The sequence below is a fragment of the Triturus cristatus genome, chromosome 6, assembly GCF_964204655.1.
Source record: "Triturus cristatus chromosome 6, aTriCri1.1, whole genome shotgun sequence".
Lineage (NCBI taxonomy): Eukaryota > Metazoa > Chordata > Amphibia > Caudata > Salamandridae > Triturus > Triturus cristatus.
The window spans coordinates 824,964,642-824,983,500 of record NC_140589.1 but is presented as its reverse complement, the minus strand read 5'-3'; the positions used below and the strand labels follow the sequence as shown (position 1 = coordinate 824,983,500).

General features: G+C 42.1%; 1 protein-coding gene across 1 annotated transcript in view; it reads left to right on the top strand.

Annotated features, from left to right (window-relative positions):
- Positions 1-18,087, top strand: part of LOC146817937 (uncharacterized) — a 1,667,073-nt gene extending 1,648,986 nt beyond the window's left edge. Inside the window, exons 10-12 of the mRNA XM_085609716.1 lie at positions 3,168-3,803; positions 11,954-12,250; positions 17,681-18,087. Coding sequence (XP_085465842.1) covers positions 3,168-3,803; positions 11,954-12,250; positions 17,681-18,087 — 1,340 coding nt within the window. The remainder of the gene's footprint in view (positions 1-3,167; positions 3,804-11,953; positions 12,251-17,680) is intronic.
- Positions 18,088-18,859: the final 772 nt, after the last annotated feature.

Genomic DNA, 18,859 nt, shown 5'->3' with positions numbered 1-18,859 from the left:
ACCACATATATCAACTACACAAGCAAAATTCCACAACTCACCACATATCTCCAATCCATAACACAATTTTCCACATCATGCCATAAAATGTAACAGCACACCACATAATTCAACTCCACAAAATGCCAATACACAACACACAATATCATTCCCCATAATTAACCCCATAACTCACAGCCTCACTAAATAATACCATTACACTTAATACCATTAAATGACTATCCACATAATACTACAGCATACCATGCCCCATTTTTTCCACTACACAACTTCACACCACACTATACCACACAGTTCCATGCCACACAATTCCACAACAAACAAAACCAATCCAACCCATCTCTCCCTCGTATTTCCACCAACTGTCATGTCCCCACAACACACCCACTGCCACTCTCATCTCTCCCTCACTCTTCAACTACCCCTCTCATCTCACAATCCCACTGCCCATTCTCTTCCCTCCCTCATTCGCCCTATCTCTTCTCTATAATACCTGCTCACACATGCTACCTTTATGTAGTCTTCACACTGTGCACTAGTTCACCTCTCGCATCTCCCCGGGTACCCCTCCCCCTCCCTCTCTCTCTTACACCATCTCGCACCCCTCTCTCCTGCTCTCTCTCTCACTCACTCTTTCTGACTCTCTCATGTGGTTCACTTCAGGTCTTCGAGCATATTTTTACCATGCCTTTTCAAGGTTTATGTTCCTGAAACCCATGCTTTCCTTCACATACACAGGCACTTCTTCTTCATACATCTGTGACCTGCTGTCCACTTCTTTCTGTCTTCCTCACAAACATTTTCTGCTCCTCTGTCTGGAGTTCATTCACCACTTCGTGCACATGCTACCTATCCCTCTCTATCTTCCTTTCTATCAATTCTCTGCAGCTCTTACTCCTATCTATTCATCATGCCACATAATTCTACTACACAAATACACTAAACACCACACAATACTACCCTTACAATTCCACAACTAACAATTTCAAACCAACGCACATAATTGCTCTCCACACCACATGCATCCACAACACTCCGAACAAAAACACATGGGTAAATGAAAATCTCTTCCAGGGGATCCTCTTCAATAGTCATAAGCACTGAATATTCCCGCCCATGTGCGGGGACCCCGGAAATAATAAAAAATATATATGAAAAACACATATATATACAGCTCTGTATATGTATAAACATATAATATTTTTTCCAAGCAAATGCAGCCCCCATAGTAGGCTAGACAATGTAGATATAAATATCCAATAACGCACTATAAGTATAATAATACACCTAAATCTCTTTTTTTTTTAATGAAGTAAAACTCATGAGAAAGAAAAGAAAACACTATGCAAAACACAGATCCACAAAACATTGTTAGCCTGCAGGCTGCATTGCAATACAATCCCATAGAGACTGAAAAGCCTTGTACAGGTAAAAACTGGCACTGTGCCTTTAAGGCAGCCCTGACTCCAATATCCCATCATGCCTCAGGGGTGACAGTTGGGTCAGTTGTTCTTTCCGGCTCCTTCAGTCAGGACCCTGGAATTCAGCTCTCTTCATTTTTGGCTTCTAGTCAAGAATTGCTATTTTCTAGTGAATTTTTTTGCTTCATCTTAAGTATTACCTCTGGTGAAGCATATCTCCTGTTTTTTCTGACAAGATTTCAGAACTTTTTTCTGTCAGAAAAATGCCTTCCTTGTTTGTGCCCTGTCCATCCTGTGGCAAAAAGAAGGCGTCTTCAGATAATCATGATGTGTGTATCATCTGTCTACCGGACACACATTCTCCTGCTTCCTGTCGTCATTGTAAGGACCTTTCAAAGAGGACTTTGAAAGAAAGGGAGAGGATTAGGCTTTATGGCCTTTCTTCAACGTCGAAGCAGCTGATCCCTGTGTGTTCTCAATCGGCGTCGGGCTCGGCGTCGAAGACTCCAGCGACGGGATCGTCGTTGAGAGGTGAGGAGGCCAGGGAGAGTCACGCTTCCAAAAGAAAATCAACGTCGATACAGGATCCGGCGGTGAAACAACGTCGTTCGGCGTCAAGAGCTTCGCCATCGAGAAAACATCGATCGACGTCGAAGGAGGAACATTGTCATTCGACGTCGAAGTCAACAGCAAGACGTAAGTCGACGTCAGGGGAAAGACACAGAAGGTCGACGTTGAAGTCTACAACGACGTCGAAACGAAGATCGACTTCAAAAGAACATAAGCGATCATCGACGTCGAGACCTGAATCGCCATCAAGAGAGAGGAGATCGTCGTCGAAGGCATTGTCGACGTCGAGACGAAGATCGTCGTCGGACCATGGGTCGACGTCGAGGCGGACGCCTCCGTCGGGATCGTCGTCGAGGCAGGCGCCTCCGTCGTCAAAGGTGTCCATTACGTCGGCGAAGAGGCAGACGTCGAGGCGAAGTTCCCCGTTGGGTTCTAGGCCTCCGTCCAGGATAAGCCCTCCGTCGATGACAAGGCTCTCGACGTCGAGGCAGGACTCATCGCCGGTTATCCACTTGGCGTCGAAGTCCAAATCTCCGGTGATGGGCCTATCGCCGTCAAGACAGTCCGCTGCGGTGGGGTATCAGGAAACGTCAAAACCCCAATCGATGTCCAGGTCGGCGTCGAGACGCAAGTCTCCGCATAGGGTGAAATATACTTCGGATGTGGCATCGGAGCATGGTTCAGCCTCTGGGTCTCCGCCTATTTCAATTTCACCATCGGCCTCAGCAGGATCAGGATCTCCTCTATCTCCTTCGAGATCCAGATCACCAGAAGTGGTAAATTCATCTCCAGCTCCTACTTCACCAGTAGAGCATCCTAATCCACCGAGTCCTCAATTGAGAGCATCGCCGACTCCACTGAGGCAAGAAGAGGTTCATCCTCCGGGACAAAGCCCCACCAGAGTGCTGCCTCAGTCCACACCACGTAGACCTTCCATTGCACATGCAGTAAGCATTTCCTTAGCCAGATTGAGGAATCTGACACAGACTAGGAGACCAGCAAGTTCCCACTCTCGGGGGAGAGAGTATGAATGATGCTCACCTTCACCCAGGAGACGATCGAGGTCCACCTCTCGCAGAAGAGAGTCGGTGCGATCTGATAGAAGACGGCGTAGGTCTCCTACATCCTCTTCTTCAAGTCATTCTTCCAAAAGAGATCACTCTCCCACGCTTTCAGGTACGCCTCCATCTCGTATTTCTCCAGTGGATGACATCAGCACTTTTCAAGATGTGTTGTGCAGGGGAGTGACAAAATTGAACATTCCAATGCCTGTCCAAGAGCCAACCTCCTCTGTCATCTTTGAGACCCTTCATGAAAGAACGGCGTCTCGTCCACTGTTGCCTCTGGTACCTGGTTTGCTTAAACCAGTGATGGACGTCTTCCTCACGCCGGCTACCATCAAGTCTGCCCCGGCGCGTATACTTAAAAAATATCATCCTGCTCCGGAGGATCCTCAATTTCTTAAGGCGGACCCTCCACCGGACTCTGTGATTACTGCGGCTGCCAGGAAAGTCCACTCTGTGGCTTTATCATCCACAGTGCCACCAGACAAGGAAAGCAAGACGCAAGACTCTTGGGGAATAAGGGTATGCGGATCGGCTGCCTCCAGTTTGAAAGTTGCCAGTGCCTCAGCGCTCTTGGGGCGCCACGACAGATCACTCTGGGATTCTCTTCAAAGATTCATAGAAAAACTTTCTCAGGAGGATAGAAAGGACTTTGAAGAGATCTTACAGGAGGGCAGTCTGGTTTCTAATCAGGTCATAAGTGCGGCAGCGGATGGAGCAACGTTGGCAGCTCACTCTTACGCCCATGGTATTTCAGCCAGAAGATCCTCTTGGCTGAGATTAACGGCCCTTAAACCTGAGGCACAAGCCAGAATTCTCAATCTGCCTTTTTCTGGGAGTTCGCTTTTTGGTTCACATACGGATGACGAGATGGCTCGTATGAAATCGGAACTCGAGACCATGAAAGCCGTGGGGCTAGAGAAAAGGAAGGAGTACCGTCGTCGTAGGGGAACCGACAGGCGTAATTTCCAACAGAGGGTTCAAACCCCTCACTGGCAGAAAAACCAAGACCAGCAAGGGCAGAAAAAGCCACAATTCCAGTCCCGCAGATCAACTAGAGGACGAGGAAACAACCGCCAGTCCAACAGCGGAAACAAGGCTCAAGGCAAGCAATGAGCAATCGGTTCCTCCAATACCGTCCACCGCTCCGGTGGGAGGAAGTATTTCGCGACATCTCCGAGAGTGGCAAAACATCACCAGAGACAAGTGGGTTCTAACTATACTGCGACATGGATACTCGCTTCGTTTCCGGAGTCCTCCTCCATCGATCCACCCAGTGCATTCGTCTCATCATCTCAAAATGCTAAGAGAAGAGGTGGCAACCCTTCTGCTAAAATCGGCCTTAGAAAGGGTTCCGAGGGCGCAGAGAGGGAGAGGAGTCTACTCCAGATATTTTCTAATTCAGAAAAGAAGTGCAAAAACAGAGTTCAGACCCATCTTGGACTTGCGAGTACTCAACAAACATATCAAAAGGGAGAAGTTTCGTATGCTTGCACTTCACCAAATATATCCACATCTCCGTCGAGGCGATTGGATGTGTTCGCTGGACCTGCAAGACGCGTACTTTCACATTCCCTTCTGCCAGCGTCATCGGAAATTCCTGAGATTTGTGGTAGGAACATCCCACTACCAGTTCAAGGTTCTTCCTTTTGGACTGAAGTCAGCGCCTCGAGTGTTCACAAAGTGCATGGCGGTGGTAGCTGCTGCCCTGAGGCGCGCAGGAGTATTCGTCTATCCTTACCTAGACGACTGGTTGCTAAAAGGTCCATCGCCTCAGACTGTAAGTTCACAGCTGACACGCTGCCGGAATCTGTGTCACCGATTGGGACTTCAAGTGAATTACAAAAAATCCACCTTCACACCAACGCAAATGATACACTACCTGGGAGCAATTATAAACTCCGAAATAGGAAAAGTGTTTCCTTCGGAGGAGAGACAATTATCCCTCGCTCAGAAAGGTAGGCATGTTATAGTCAACAGTTTATCAACAGCACGACAGATATCATCCCTGCTAGGGGCCATGGCATCTTGCATATTCCTAGTGCCCAACGCCAGGTTGCGGATGCGTCCTCTCCAACAGGATTTAGAGGACAAATGGGACCAAACGACCTCTCTGTGGGAGGACAAAGTATGTCTTTCGTCAATGGCCAGACAGTCGATCAAGTGGTGGTTGAAGCCGAGGAATCTGCAGGTGGGAGTTCCTTTCCATCAGGAACCTCCATCGCAAACATTGATCACCGACGCATCACTACAAGGTTAGGGTGCGCATCTGGGGACTCTACAAACTCAGGGGCTTTAGTCCAGCAGCGAACAGCTGTACCACATCAACATGCTAGAGCTCAGGGCAGTCCATCTCGCCCTCAAGGCGTTCCTACCCTCAATCAGGACGAGTTCCATTTTAGTACAGACGGACAACACCACCACAATGTACTATATAAACAAACAGGGAGGTACTCGTTCCAGGACACTCTCGCTGGAGGCTCAATCCCTGTGGCACTGGATTCTGGCAAGGAACATTTCCATAAAGGCGGTGCACCTCCCAGGCGAGCTCAACTTTCAAGCGGTCGGCATTTTAAAGATCCAGAGGACTGGGTCCTCAACGACGAAGTGCAAGAGGACAATTTCGAGGAGTGGGGCCATTCACAAATAGACCTCTTTGCGGACGAAAGCAACGCAAAATGCCGAGGCTTCGCCTCAAGATACCATCGACCAGGATCTCTGGGGAATGCCCTTTTGATCGACTGGTCAATGACATTTGTGTATGCCTTTCCTCCTCTCCCGCTAATCCCGAAAGTGGTGACCAAGCTGCAACACTCGACCACCAAAATGATCCTAATAGCAACGGACTGGCCGAGGCAGTGGTGGTACCCAGATCTCCTTCACCTATCGATCCGGTCGCACAAGCGTCTGCCGTGCAGGCCGGACTTGCTAACCAAGATGCAGGGGAGGATTTACCATCCCAACCTTCCCTCGCTGAGCTTAACAGCATGGCTCCTGAAGTCCTTCAGTATGGCCATTTAAACCTTCCCCAGGAATGTATGACCATATTGAAGGAAGCTAGGAGGCCTTCTACGGGACACTCATTCTTCTGTAAGTGGAAGAGATTTTATTTATGGTGTATTCAAAATCAACATAATCCTACGAAATGTCAAGAGGAAGTGATATTACCCTATCTGCTTCACTTAGCCAGGGTAGGGTTAAAATTCTCCTCCATCAAAGTGCACCTGGCCGCCATTACGGCCTATAGGCGCTCTACATCTCAGCATTCATTCTTCAAGATTCAAGTGGTAAAAGATTTTTTGCAGGGACTTAAAAAGGTTTACTCCCCAGTGAGGCCTCCCTCGCCTCCTTGGGAGCTGAACCTGGTTCTTTCAAAGCTTATGAGTCCACCTTTCGAACCCATACATAAGGCTACTTTACAGCACCTTACGTGGAAAGCAGCCTTCTTGGTAGCTATCACCTCAGCACGTAGGGTGAGTGAAATACAGGCCCTCTGCTCAAAAGAACCCTACACGGTTTTTCACCTTAATAGGGTGGTGATGAGAACTCATCCTTCATTTTTACCTAAGATGGTATCCGACTTTCATGTGAATCTGTCTATCTCACTGCCAACTTTCTTTCCCAACTCCTCCTCGCCAGCTGAGAGGGCGTTGCATTCTTTGGATGTTAAACGAGTTCTCAAATGTTACCTAGATAGAACTAAGGCTGTCAGGAAGTCTGACCAATTGTTTGTAAACTATGGTGCTGTCCGTACAGGTTTTGCAGCATCTAAACGTTCTATTGCCAGATGGATTGTGTCAAGCATTAAATTAGCTTAACAGCTAGCTCAGAAACCGTTATGGCCTCTACCTAAGGCACATTCCACACGAGGGAAAGTGGCTACTGCTGCGTTTCTCAATAATGTCCCACTCGCCGAGATCTGTAAAGCAGCTACTTGGAGATCTGTCCATACATTCACGAGACATTATTGTCTGGACTCGGACACCAGAGCAGACACTCAAGTAGGGCAAGCCTCCTTGAGGAATCTGTTTAACAACTGATTTTTTCGGTTGTTATCTTCAATGTATAGTGCAGTTCTCATTTGCCTGCGGTGGAGGATGGGCTTGCTATTCTATTCAGTGCTTATGACTATTGATGAGGATCCCCTGGAAGAGAAGGATAAGTTACTTACCTGTAATCCTAGTTCTCTTTCAGTGGTATCCTCATCAAAGTCATAAGCAACCCACCCGCCTCCCCAGGCAAATGAAAGGACTGTATTATTAAATATGGAAGAAGTATATCTTTGTGTTTAGGACTACGGTCCTGCAAAGAACAACTGACCCAACTGTCACCCCTGAGGCATGATGGGATATTGGAGTCAGGGCTGCCTTAAAGGCACAGTGCCAGTTTTTACCTGTACAAGGCTTTTCAGTCTCTATGGTATTGTATTGCAATGCAGCCTGCAGGCTAACAATGTTTTGTGGATCTGTGTTTTGCACAGTGTTTTCTTTTCTTTCTCATGAGTTTTACCTCATTAAAAAAAAGAAAAAAAAGAGATTTAGGTGTTTTATTATACCTATAGTGCGTTATTGGATATTTATATCTACATTGTCTAGCCTACTATGGGGTCTGCATTTGCTTGAAAAAAATATTATATGTTTATACATATACAGAGCTGTATATATATGTGTTTTTCATATATATTTTTTATTATTTCCGGGGTCCCCGCACATGGGCGGGAATATTCAGTGCATATGACTTTGATGAGGATACCCCTGGAAGAGAACTAGGATTACAGGTAAGTAACTTATCCTTATCATTTATGACGCCAATAACTCGTACTCTCGCAAATGCAAGATCTATTGCATTCCAAATGCTTGTTTTACTTGCAAGAACTTTTGCAAGCACTGTGAAGACAAAATGTAAAACCATCACATAAGTACTGTCATGCAGGGGAGCAGGGATCCTCTGCAGTGCCTGCTTCAACGGATAGGGATCCAGGAATTCAGTCAGAAACTGTGCCATGCTAGGGATCCATACACAAATGAATAATAGAGCAGTGGAAGCAGCCTTTCGGGCTAAAGAGAATATAATCAATACATTGACTCTCTCCTCCGCTAGATGCTGATGATGACGCTGAAGTAGAGGAAGATGAGATAAGGGGCGCTTCATACAGGGTCCAGAGCTTCCAGCATTGACCACATCAGAGCGCTTCTTGCTCTTTAAGCCATGTTGTATAGCAGCCTATGGTAACAGGTGGATAGTCATTAATTGAAAATGGTGGTTGTTCCACTTTTTCAATACTCAACAAAGTGTATGTAGATTCTTTTTTAGCCATTTTTTTTGTTCTAAAGTCATAATATAAGGTTCAAAAATGGTTGTCTCATTCAGATTTCGCCAAGGCACAAAACCTGATCTGAGTGTTTGTAAAGCCCAATTTAATTGTTTTGGTTTTAAGTGTATAAGTGTACACTCTCTTAGAAAGCATATGCATGCCACTGTTGATAACTTTACAAACTGTCTGCAGGTTTTCTTGATCAATCTGTGTAATTCTCTTTGCAGCTTATTCTGAGTATTTATTCCATTCATTATAAATAGAATATTTTCTTATCCCTATGACTTGTTTATTTTGAGTGGGATCTGGTCCCAGAAGGAAATTAGAAAAATCCATGTTTTCTTTGATTGAGGATACATGTTCTTTCACAGCCTAAAGACTGAACTATGCTAACCATCCATCATTGGCACAGGTCACTCAGCTAACAAGATGGCTGCCAGGAGTAGTTCTCTTTAGCTCCCACCCTAGCCCATCTAAATCCTCTATCATCCTAAGTAAATGCTGGCTGCCGGACTGCCTGCCAGGCCCTGAAGTGAGAAGGAGACACCTCTGAGCAGCACCTGGGGGCTCAAGGTGCCGTCACAGTGGGACATAGACTGGTGCCTCCCAATTGGCTCCCAGTCATTCTGCGACCTCGATGAGTCCTGAAAGAATGGTGGGAACTACCTCAGCTGTGGGAGGCATTGGTTGACTGTTCCCCCACATCGGTGGCACTCCGCCGCTGCTGCGGGGTACTGATGTGAAGTGAAGGAGCCTACAGACGAATACTGGAGATCTGAGGAGCCGCCCAGGAAAGACGCAGAGCAACATTCACCCCGATTGGCTCCCTTTCATACTGCAGCCTCGGGGAGGCTTGGGTGAGTGGCAGGCCTGTTGGGCTGGAGAATCTAGACCACTCTTTGGCGGCTAGGCAAGATGACAGTGGCAGGAGGTGGAGGTCACTGAGGATGCTGGGTGGGACCCTTATGGACAGTGACAGAGCGCTGGGTTTTGGGTCTGGGAGCTTTGAAAGTATCAAGGACCCCCTGTGAAATATTTAGGTCAATTCCAAGGACAGGGTAACAAAGACAATGAAAAATATATTCCTAGGCAATCAATATTGATACAAATGTCACACTAAATGTATTGATATAGAACCAAAAGGACAAAATTACTTTTAATAAGAACCAGTGTACCATATGACAATTAAAATTGAACTTTTTTTCTTTTTTGTAAAGAGAAGCTAATATTTTGTTTAAAAGACACATAACTAATACACAATAGAACATTTTATAAGGAAACACGTTTTTTTCAATGTTTCATGAATTATAAAAATTGTACGCTGTATAATTCAAATACAATGACAAAAATTCAATAAACAAAAATTTAAATAAAATAAGTAAAGGACAAATACAAAAATACAAATACAAATCAATAATTCATAAAAAATGAATTGCAGCAGTAGATTGTCTTCGACGCGCGTTTCGGCGCACTAGCGCCTTCCGGCGCACTAGCGCCTTCGTCAGGAAAGCCACACAATTTTCCTGAAAATAAAAGGTACACTGGCTTAACAATAGAATTACATCATTTTTATGATGACAAATATAGCTGTAAAATTAGCTAAAAAATTAGCTCTTCCAAGAATAGCAAAAACAGACTCCAACTATATGAACCAGTGATAAAGTGGAAAAGATAAAGAAAAAGAATGAATAGTGACCTAGTGCAAAAATTCATGTACTGTTCAGACATGTAACAAATATAGACATTACATATTGAGATTGGTAAAAAGGGAATATATGCACCGTGATATTGAAAAGACCAAATGATTGAAGAAAAGCAAGAAAATCCCAAGAGGAAATATTTCAAACCTGATGTGAAAACGGTAAATGTACCAGCCAAGATTTGAAAATCGGGAACATAAACTAATACAGAAACTTACTCGTAATAATAAATGAAGTAAAGAAGGAGGATTTGCGAGAACTGATACTGGAAAGTTGATTGGATATTCACTAAGGGAGAGGAACAGGAGGAAAGAAGGGTGGTAAATACTAATGATAATTAACAATTGATGTCTACGTGAATCTAAAGTCTGCACATAGTTACCTTGTGGTTAATACTATTATAAACCGATCATCTTCGGCATACTCAACTTTTTAAAGAGGCACCGATGAGGCAGCGAGAAAGACCGATAGTGTCTAAAGAAATATGCAATTATATATGAGTTGTTGGAATGAAATAATCTTCTACAATATTATGACTAGTTCGTAAAAATTAGACCGATGAATCAGGCGGTTTTACCTACCTAATTATAATTGGATAGAATGTAGATTTATATTCTTATTATTACTTATTACTTCTTGCACTGATAAAGAGACGTTTTATCTTCTTTCCAAAAATAGGTCTGTAAATGGTAAAATAGAAGCGACATAATTTCAATGTAAAAATAATAACCTAATTTGGCGATAATTGACATGAGTTTTAATTCAAAATTGGGAATACTATACTATACGCTGGCCCCTGATATGTTGGCAATACAAAGGGATTCAGTCAAACTCACCTAATGATAAAAGACCTTCGTGGGGAAAGGACGCGCCTCACCGTGCTCTTTTCTTCTACGAAACGATTTCCTCGATATGCGCGAAACAGCGCTTGGGTGGAAGTTTAAATCAGTACGTCAATACGTGACTCAGTCAGATGGTCAAAGCGTAGTGATGTAATTACGTCTAAGGGGACTAGATCAGGTGACGAAGACGTAATGATGTGGTTGTGTCTAGAGGGATAGAACGTGAGTGGCAGGGGCGTGGCAAAGTATTTGAAAAAAATAAGGAAAAAAAGTTCAATTTTAATTGTCATATGGTACACTGGTTCTTATTAAAAGTAATTTTGTCCTTTTGGTTCTATATCAATACATTTAGTGTGACATTTGTATCAACATTAATTGCCTAGGAATATATTTTTCATTGTCTTTGTTACCCTGTACTAGGAATTGACCTAAATATTTCACAGGGGGTCCTTGATACTTTCAAAGATTTTACCCACAGCCTGTCTGTGTGGGACTGCGTTTTGTTTTCCTATTATATGTATCAATTCCATATTGTAAAAAATTAGCTCTTCCTATTTTTTCCATTTTTCCTCTAGAAGCGCTCTGCTTATCCCACTCGTTCTGACTTGCATTTTTCTTCTTTCTGTCACAATCAGTATCTCTATAAAGTACGTGCAGACCTATACCATAAAAGTTATTATGGATAAACTTAGAACTTTTGGTTTTTCCGATGAAGACTTTGCTGCACTTGATGGTAGTAGCAGCACCTTTAGCAACAGTACAAACGTTAATATCCAAAATAATGATGACATCTTAACAGTTTCCAATTTAAAGATAAAAAAAAAAAGGATGGAAGCTCATGGAGAATTTATGATAGAATATCTTAGAGCAGGAGTTATTCCCCAAGGGCTCCGTGTTCGTAATATTCTCGGTCTCTTCATTCAACATAAACCCTTTCTAGAGAAATGGAGTATGATTGCAAGTAGATGCTCAAGAGATCTAATGATCTTAATAATAGAGACAGCAAAAGAACTGGTTACATCTCTCAAACTTGAACTTTCAGAACTAGAGGATAAAATTAAAAAATCTAATAGTGTAGAAGATGCAAAAAAGAAATTAGAAGAATCTGAAAGAAAGCGAGCATCTTTTGCCGAACATCTAAATAAACGCAAAACAGAAAAACTGACAAAAGACAAACGTTTCTACTCTATTGAAAGAACTTACCCGTATCTTGGAGAGCATTTTTATAAATCTAATCAATACATAAATGAGAACACATCTAAAAGTCAAAAAGTTATGACCTTCTCCGACACGTCAGATTCAGAAGGAGAAATCAACTCAAATTATTATGAATCTGACGGTAGATATAATCCATCTAATCAAACTACACGTAAGCCTTTTTTAGGACAACGTGGGAACAACAGAGGACGTCAGAGAGTGAGATTCCAACCACAGTCCAGAGAAACCTATCAGAATTACCATCACCAATCAGACCCTCAACAATTTCTAGACACTCGCAACAAACAATACTGGAGATAAAAGACACTATCCCTATTTTCAATCTATCATCACATATTTTAGATTCAGTAACCAATACAGTGTTATCTAAGGGACTATCTTTTATTCCTCATGCTTTCGTTAATAAATTTGAATTATATCAAGACATGTTTTTGTTTTTTCGAAAAATCAGATTGAAAAAGTTTTTTAATGAGGAAAGAGATCCTTCCCAAGATTTGAACACTGTACAAGAATTATCACTACCCTCTACCTTTTCTTCCATCTTTGGACCAAATTGGTCCTGAGGTTGCTATTTTTGAACATGTGGTTTTGAAACGCTTGGCTCAAGCAACTCGATATATTCCAAAACCCTTGTACAACCTTAACAAAGAATAATTTTATTCTTTAAAAGCATTAGCTAAAAATAAGGATATCATAGTAAAGAGTTGTGATAACGGTGGAGGAATTGTGATCACTGACACAGATAACTACAAATCAAAGATTCAAGCAATGCTTAATGATCAAAAATTCTATACAAAAATAGCATCCAACCCCATGACTAAAGTGATACAAGAAATATCGACGTATACTAGGGCCGCCTTAGAGGCAGGCCATATTAGTAAAAAAGAATTTGAATTTTTAAATCACTCAGATAGAAAGACACCCTGCATCTATGGAATCCCCAAGACACATAAAAATATATATGACCCTCCGTATAGACCCATAGTGTCTACTATCGGTTCAGTTACGGAACCATTGTCGAAATTCTTAGACAATAAAATTAGACCATCTGTAGGTCAGATTCCATCTTTTGTACAAGACACACGTGACATCATTAGTAAAGTAGAAGATCTTCATTTTAATCCAGTCACTGACATTTTAGTGACTCTAGATGTAGAATCCCTGTATAGTAATATACCTCAAAAAGAAGCATTAGAGTCAGTCCTATGGTTTATTGATGAATACAAGATCCCTTGCTCCAAACCTTTCTTTACTAAATGTCTATGGACAGTTCTAACTGAAAATACTTTTGAGTTTGACCAACAACTATATCGTCAGACTAAAGGAGTCAGTATGGGAGCTTCAGTTGCTCCCACAATAGCCAATATTTATATGGCTCTGTTTGAGAAAAAATATATCTACAATGAAGTGGCCCCCTTTTTTGAGTCTGTTTCCCATTGGTCCAGATATATTGACGACATCTTTTTTATCTGGACCAATGGGGAAGATACTCTAGGTGAATTCTTGTTGTGGATAAACCTGGCGGATATCACTCTTAAATTTACAGCTCACAGCAGTATACAGCAGGTGGAATTCCTAGACATTTTTATGAAACATAAGTCGGGAAAATTACAAGTGGAGCTATTTACTAAACCAACAGCCAAAAATACTCTTCTTCACTTCAACAGCTTCCACCCACGATCCCAGAAAGATAGTATCCAGTTTTCCCAATTTTTAAGGGTACACCGCAATTGTACAAACTTGTCGGACTTTGATGTCCAAGCAGAAAAAATGAAAGAAAAATTCTTACTCCGTGGTTATCCACGGAGACTAATTAGAGAGTCATATAAACGAGCACGCTATTATGATAGGGATCATCTCCTCATCAATAATACACGCAGAAAGACAGATCAATTAGTCTGCATTACTAGACATTCAACTTTAAATGCCACAGTGAAACAAATAATTAATGCTAATTGGCATATTTTAAATAGTCATCCGGAAGCAGGAAACAAGATAGCCAAACCTCTATTTGCTCACCGGAGGAACAAAAATCTGAAAGATATGATTGTGCATTCGAGGTTTAAATCAGACACCCCTTTCATTAAAAAAACCATTGATGGCAGGAAACCTATTAGAGGTACTGTGAGATGCTCTACATGCAAATCATGTGACCAAGTTTTAGAAGGTGAAACCTTAATACATAACGGCCATAAGATCCAAGCACCACAACTATGGAATTGCAAGACACAAAATGTGATTTATCTCATTTTGTGTCCATGCAATCTAGGATATGTTGGTGAAACATCAGAGCAGCCCACATTCGTATGGCTGAACACCGTTCTGCCATCCACAAAGCAAAAATGTCCGCGCCTTTAGTTAAACACTATTTAGAAGTAGGACATAAACCAGAAGAGATTAAATGGCGGATTTTAGAGAAAATCCACATTGCAGAGAACAGTGGCGGCTGCAAGGTACGTAAGAAAAGGGAAGTTTTTGGGATTTTTGTCCTCAATACATTCCACTGCGGCCTTAACAATGAATTGCCTTGGGAGAATACCATCTGATTTGTTATCCAATACGTGGATAATTTGATTTCCTTCCATTTCCTGTTCCATCAATTACATACTGAGTTGACTAATCTTTTTAGAATGTGTCAGTATTTATAGCCAATTCTGGTAGGTGTAGCTTTCACAAGACCATTATAATGAACTTCGTTCCATAAGAAACAAAATAAAATAGTGATATTTCCATTCCTTTCTAAATAATATTTTTTGTAGAAAGGGTAAACGAGATACTTAATATACTGGCATAATATATGCAACGATTGCTGTTGTGGAAACACAGCGAAATCTAAAAAATAAAGTTTTATTTGATTCAAAAAAAGTCTCGTTTCTATTAGATACTCTTCGAGTTTTTTTCAAATACATTGCCACGCCCCTGCCACTCACGTTCTCTCCCTCTAGACGCAACCACATCATTACGTCTTCGTCACCTGATATAGTCCCTTTAGACGTTATTACATCACTACGCTTTGACCATCTGACTGAGTCACGTATTGACGTACTGATTTAAACTTCCACCCAAGCGCTGATTCGCGCATATCGAGGAAATCGTTTCGTAGAAGAAAAGAGCACGAGGAGGCGCGTCCTTTCCCCACGAAGGTCTTTTATCATTAGGTGAGTTTGATTGAATCCCTTTGTATTGCCAACATATCAGGGGCCAGCGTATAGTATAGTATTCCCAATTTTGAATTGAAAACTCATGTCAATTTTCGCCAAATTAGGTTATTATTTTTACATTGAAATTATGTCGCTTCTATTTTACCATTTACAGACCTATTTTTGGAAAGAAGATAAAACGCCTCTTTATCAGTGCAAGAAGTAATAAGTAATAATAAGAATATAAATCTACATTCTATCCAATTATAATTAGGTAGGTAAAACCGCCTGATTCATCGGTCTAATTTTTACGAACTAGACATAATATTGTAGAAGATTATTTCATTCCAACAACTCATATATAATTGCATATTTCTTTAGACACTATTGGTCTTTCTCGCTGCCTCATCGGTGCCTCTTTAAAAAGTCGTGTATGCCGAAGATGATCGGTTTATAATAGTATTAACCACAAGGTAACTATGTGCAGACTTTAGATTCACGTAGACATCAATTGTTAATTATCATTAGTATTTACCCCCCTTCTTTCCTCCTGTTCCTCTCCCTTAGTGAATATCCAATCAACTTTCCAGTATCAGTTCTCGCAAATCCTCCTTCTTTACTTCATTTATTATTACGAGTAAGTTTCTGTATTAGTTTATGTTCCCAATTTTCAAATCTTGGCTGGTACCTTTACCGTTTTCACATCAGGTTTGAAATATTTCCTCTTGGGATTTTCTTGCTTTTCTTCAATCATTTGGTCTTTTCAATATCACGGTGCATATATTCCCTTTTTACCAATCTCAATATGTAATGTCTATATTTGTTACATGTCTGAACAGTACATGAATTTTTGCACTAGGTCACTATTCATTCTTTTTCTTTATCTTTTCCACTTTATCACTGGTTCATATAGTTGGAGTCTGTTTTTGCTATTCTTGGAAGAGCTAATTTTATAGCTAATTTTACAGCTGTATTTGTCATCATAAAAATGATCTAATACTATTGTTAAGCCAGTGTACCGTTTATTTTCCTGAAAATTGTGTGGCTTTCCTGATGAAGGCGCTAGTGCGCCGAAACGCGCGTCGAAGACAATCTACTGCCGCAATTCATTTTTTATGAATTATTGATTTGTATTTGGATTTTTGTATTTGTCCTTTACTTATTTTATTTAAATTTTTGTTTATTGAATTTTTTGTCATTGTATTTGAATTATACAGCGTATAATTTTTATAATTCATGAAACATTGAAAAAAACGTGTATCCTTTTAAATGTTCTATTGTGTATTAGTTATATGTCTTTTAAACAAAATATTAGCTTCTCTTCACAATAAAAAAAAAAAGTTCAATTTTAATTGTCATATGGTACACTGGTTCTTATTAAAAGTAATTTTGTCCTTTTGGTTCTATAGCAATACATTTAGTGTGACATTTGTATCAACATTGATTGCCTAGGAATATATTTTTCATTGTTTTGGGTCTGGGAGGCCAGAGATGTCGGGCGCCTCTGGGGTGGCATGTAAACCCGCTTCCAGTTGACTGGGGAAGTGCAGTTGCCATGTCCTGTTCTTGGTGGTGGCCCAGTCAGTGACTGGCGAGGAGCCTGGCGCGAGATTGGCCCTTACTGCTGGTGAGGGATGTGGCGGCCTTGGACTGAAGTGGTGTGGAACACCGCAGGTGAGATTTGGAAGGCAATGTCTGCCAGAAATTCTGTGATAAGAAGAGGTGCTGTATCCTGGACCCGCTGAAGAACCTCTGTGAGTCTGGGGCCTGGAGCTGCTACTTAGTTGGGACTATGGATTGACCACGCCCTTGTTCGGACACTGGTGGAAGGCGGGTGATCATATGGCCAGCAGGGGGTGCCCTTCCCAAATACTGGTGGCTGATTGGAGTGGTCGAGGCATGTCTGGATTGCCTGAGGGAACCCCTTGTCCTTTGCACTGGTCCTAGAGGGGATTCAATTTAACTGGGCTAACCAGAGGCCATTGTCAACATGGACACATGGTCTCGGGGGATCGCCATGTCCTTGGAAGGCAACGCAAGCTGAATGTCCTGCTATCAAACAGAGAGGGAACCTGGAGGTCCGGGATGACGGGGTGTGGGGGCACAAAGGGTGACCCCATTGTGGAGTTCAGCTAGGACGCACTGCTGATGCATGAGGCAGGAGCAGGGGTGAAGTGTCATATCTGACTGACTGGCTCAGCCATTTTGACCTGAGCAGCCACACTGAGCACACTGGGAAGTGCCCCTTGGTGTTACCCACTGCCCCTATTTTGTCGGAGTTATCAAGTAGTAGACTGCTGCTTACTGGGAGCCTTGTGTTCTTTCCCCACTGGGTGGGCGACATAATGGGGCAAGACAGACCGCAGCATAGTGCGCAACAGTCAAAAATAGATCAGTTTATGTACCTACAGGACCCCACTCAAATGAGAGCGACAAGAAAAATGAGTATCACAAGAAAAGACACAACTATGAGAAAACACATAGCATGAAATACAAAGAAGACAAGGAACGTAAATGTTATCGCTGTGGGTCTTCGTCTCACCTTGCTGACTTCAAAAAGTGCCCGGCGAGATTTCAAAAGTGTACGTCATGTGGCCTGACAGGCCATTTTGCAAAAGTATGCCATAGGAAATTCTCCAGACGTAGTAAGCCAGTTAAACACATCCAGGGCGAGTACGACTCCAAGTCGGAGGAGTCTGATGATTCAGAGTCCGACAACATCAACTACGCGTTCCCAATTGAATATGACGTTCTGGGGCTTGCTCCCATGAGGATCAAGAAACCTATTTGTGAAATCAAAATGGGGGTGTGCCTATGAATATAGTTGCCGATTCTGGTTCCCCATTCACAATTGTTAACGAAAATGCCTGGAAACAACATTTTGTTAGTAAAATAGGTGCCACCCTGAAAAAATCCAACTAATTGCTAAGAGCTACACTGGTGATAACATTGAATTCACTGGGACTCGTGATCTGGAGTTTGAATTCAAAAGCAAGAAGACGTTCTGCAAACTCTTCGTGGCTAAAAGAGGACCTTCTGTCTTGGGATGGAACGATCAGGCTGACCTAGGGATCATTCTCAATCCAAACAGTGATAACCCCGTTATGTCTATAGAGGATAATGATACATGCAGTAACACTCTACTCAGAGACTACCCCGAAGTATTTTAAGGGAAAGTGGGCCTACTCAACAGCTTCCAACACAAAATTGAGTTAAAATACAATGCTTCCCCGTGCATACACAAGGTCAGACATCTTCCTGTTTCCGTCAGAGATGATGTCCAAATGGAACTAAACAGACTGGTCACCAATGAAGTAATAGAAATGGTCGAATCTGCAGAGTGGGTTTCTCCCCTGGTAGTAGTTAAACGCCCCAATGGGAAAATTAGACTCTGCATTGATCTCAGAGTCTTAAATAACTACATAATTGTTGATCAGTACCCCTTGCCGCGCATAAGTGAAATGTTCAATGCTACAAAAGATATGAATGTATTTTCTATCATAGATTTAAAGTCTGCATACCATCAGGTACCGTTGCATGTGGAAAGCAGAAAGTACACAACCTTTATCACACCTTTTGGCTGTTATCAT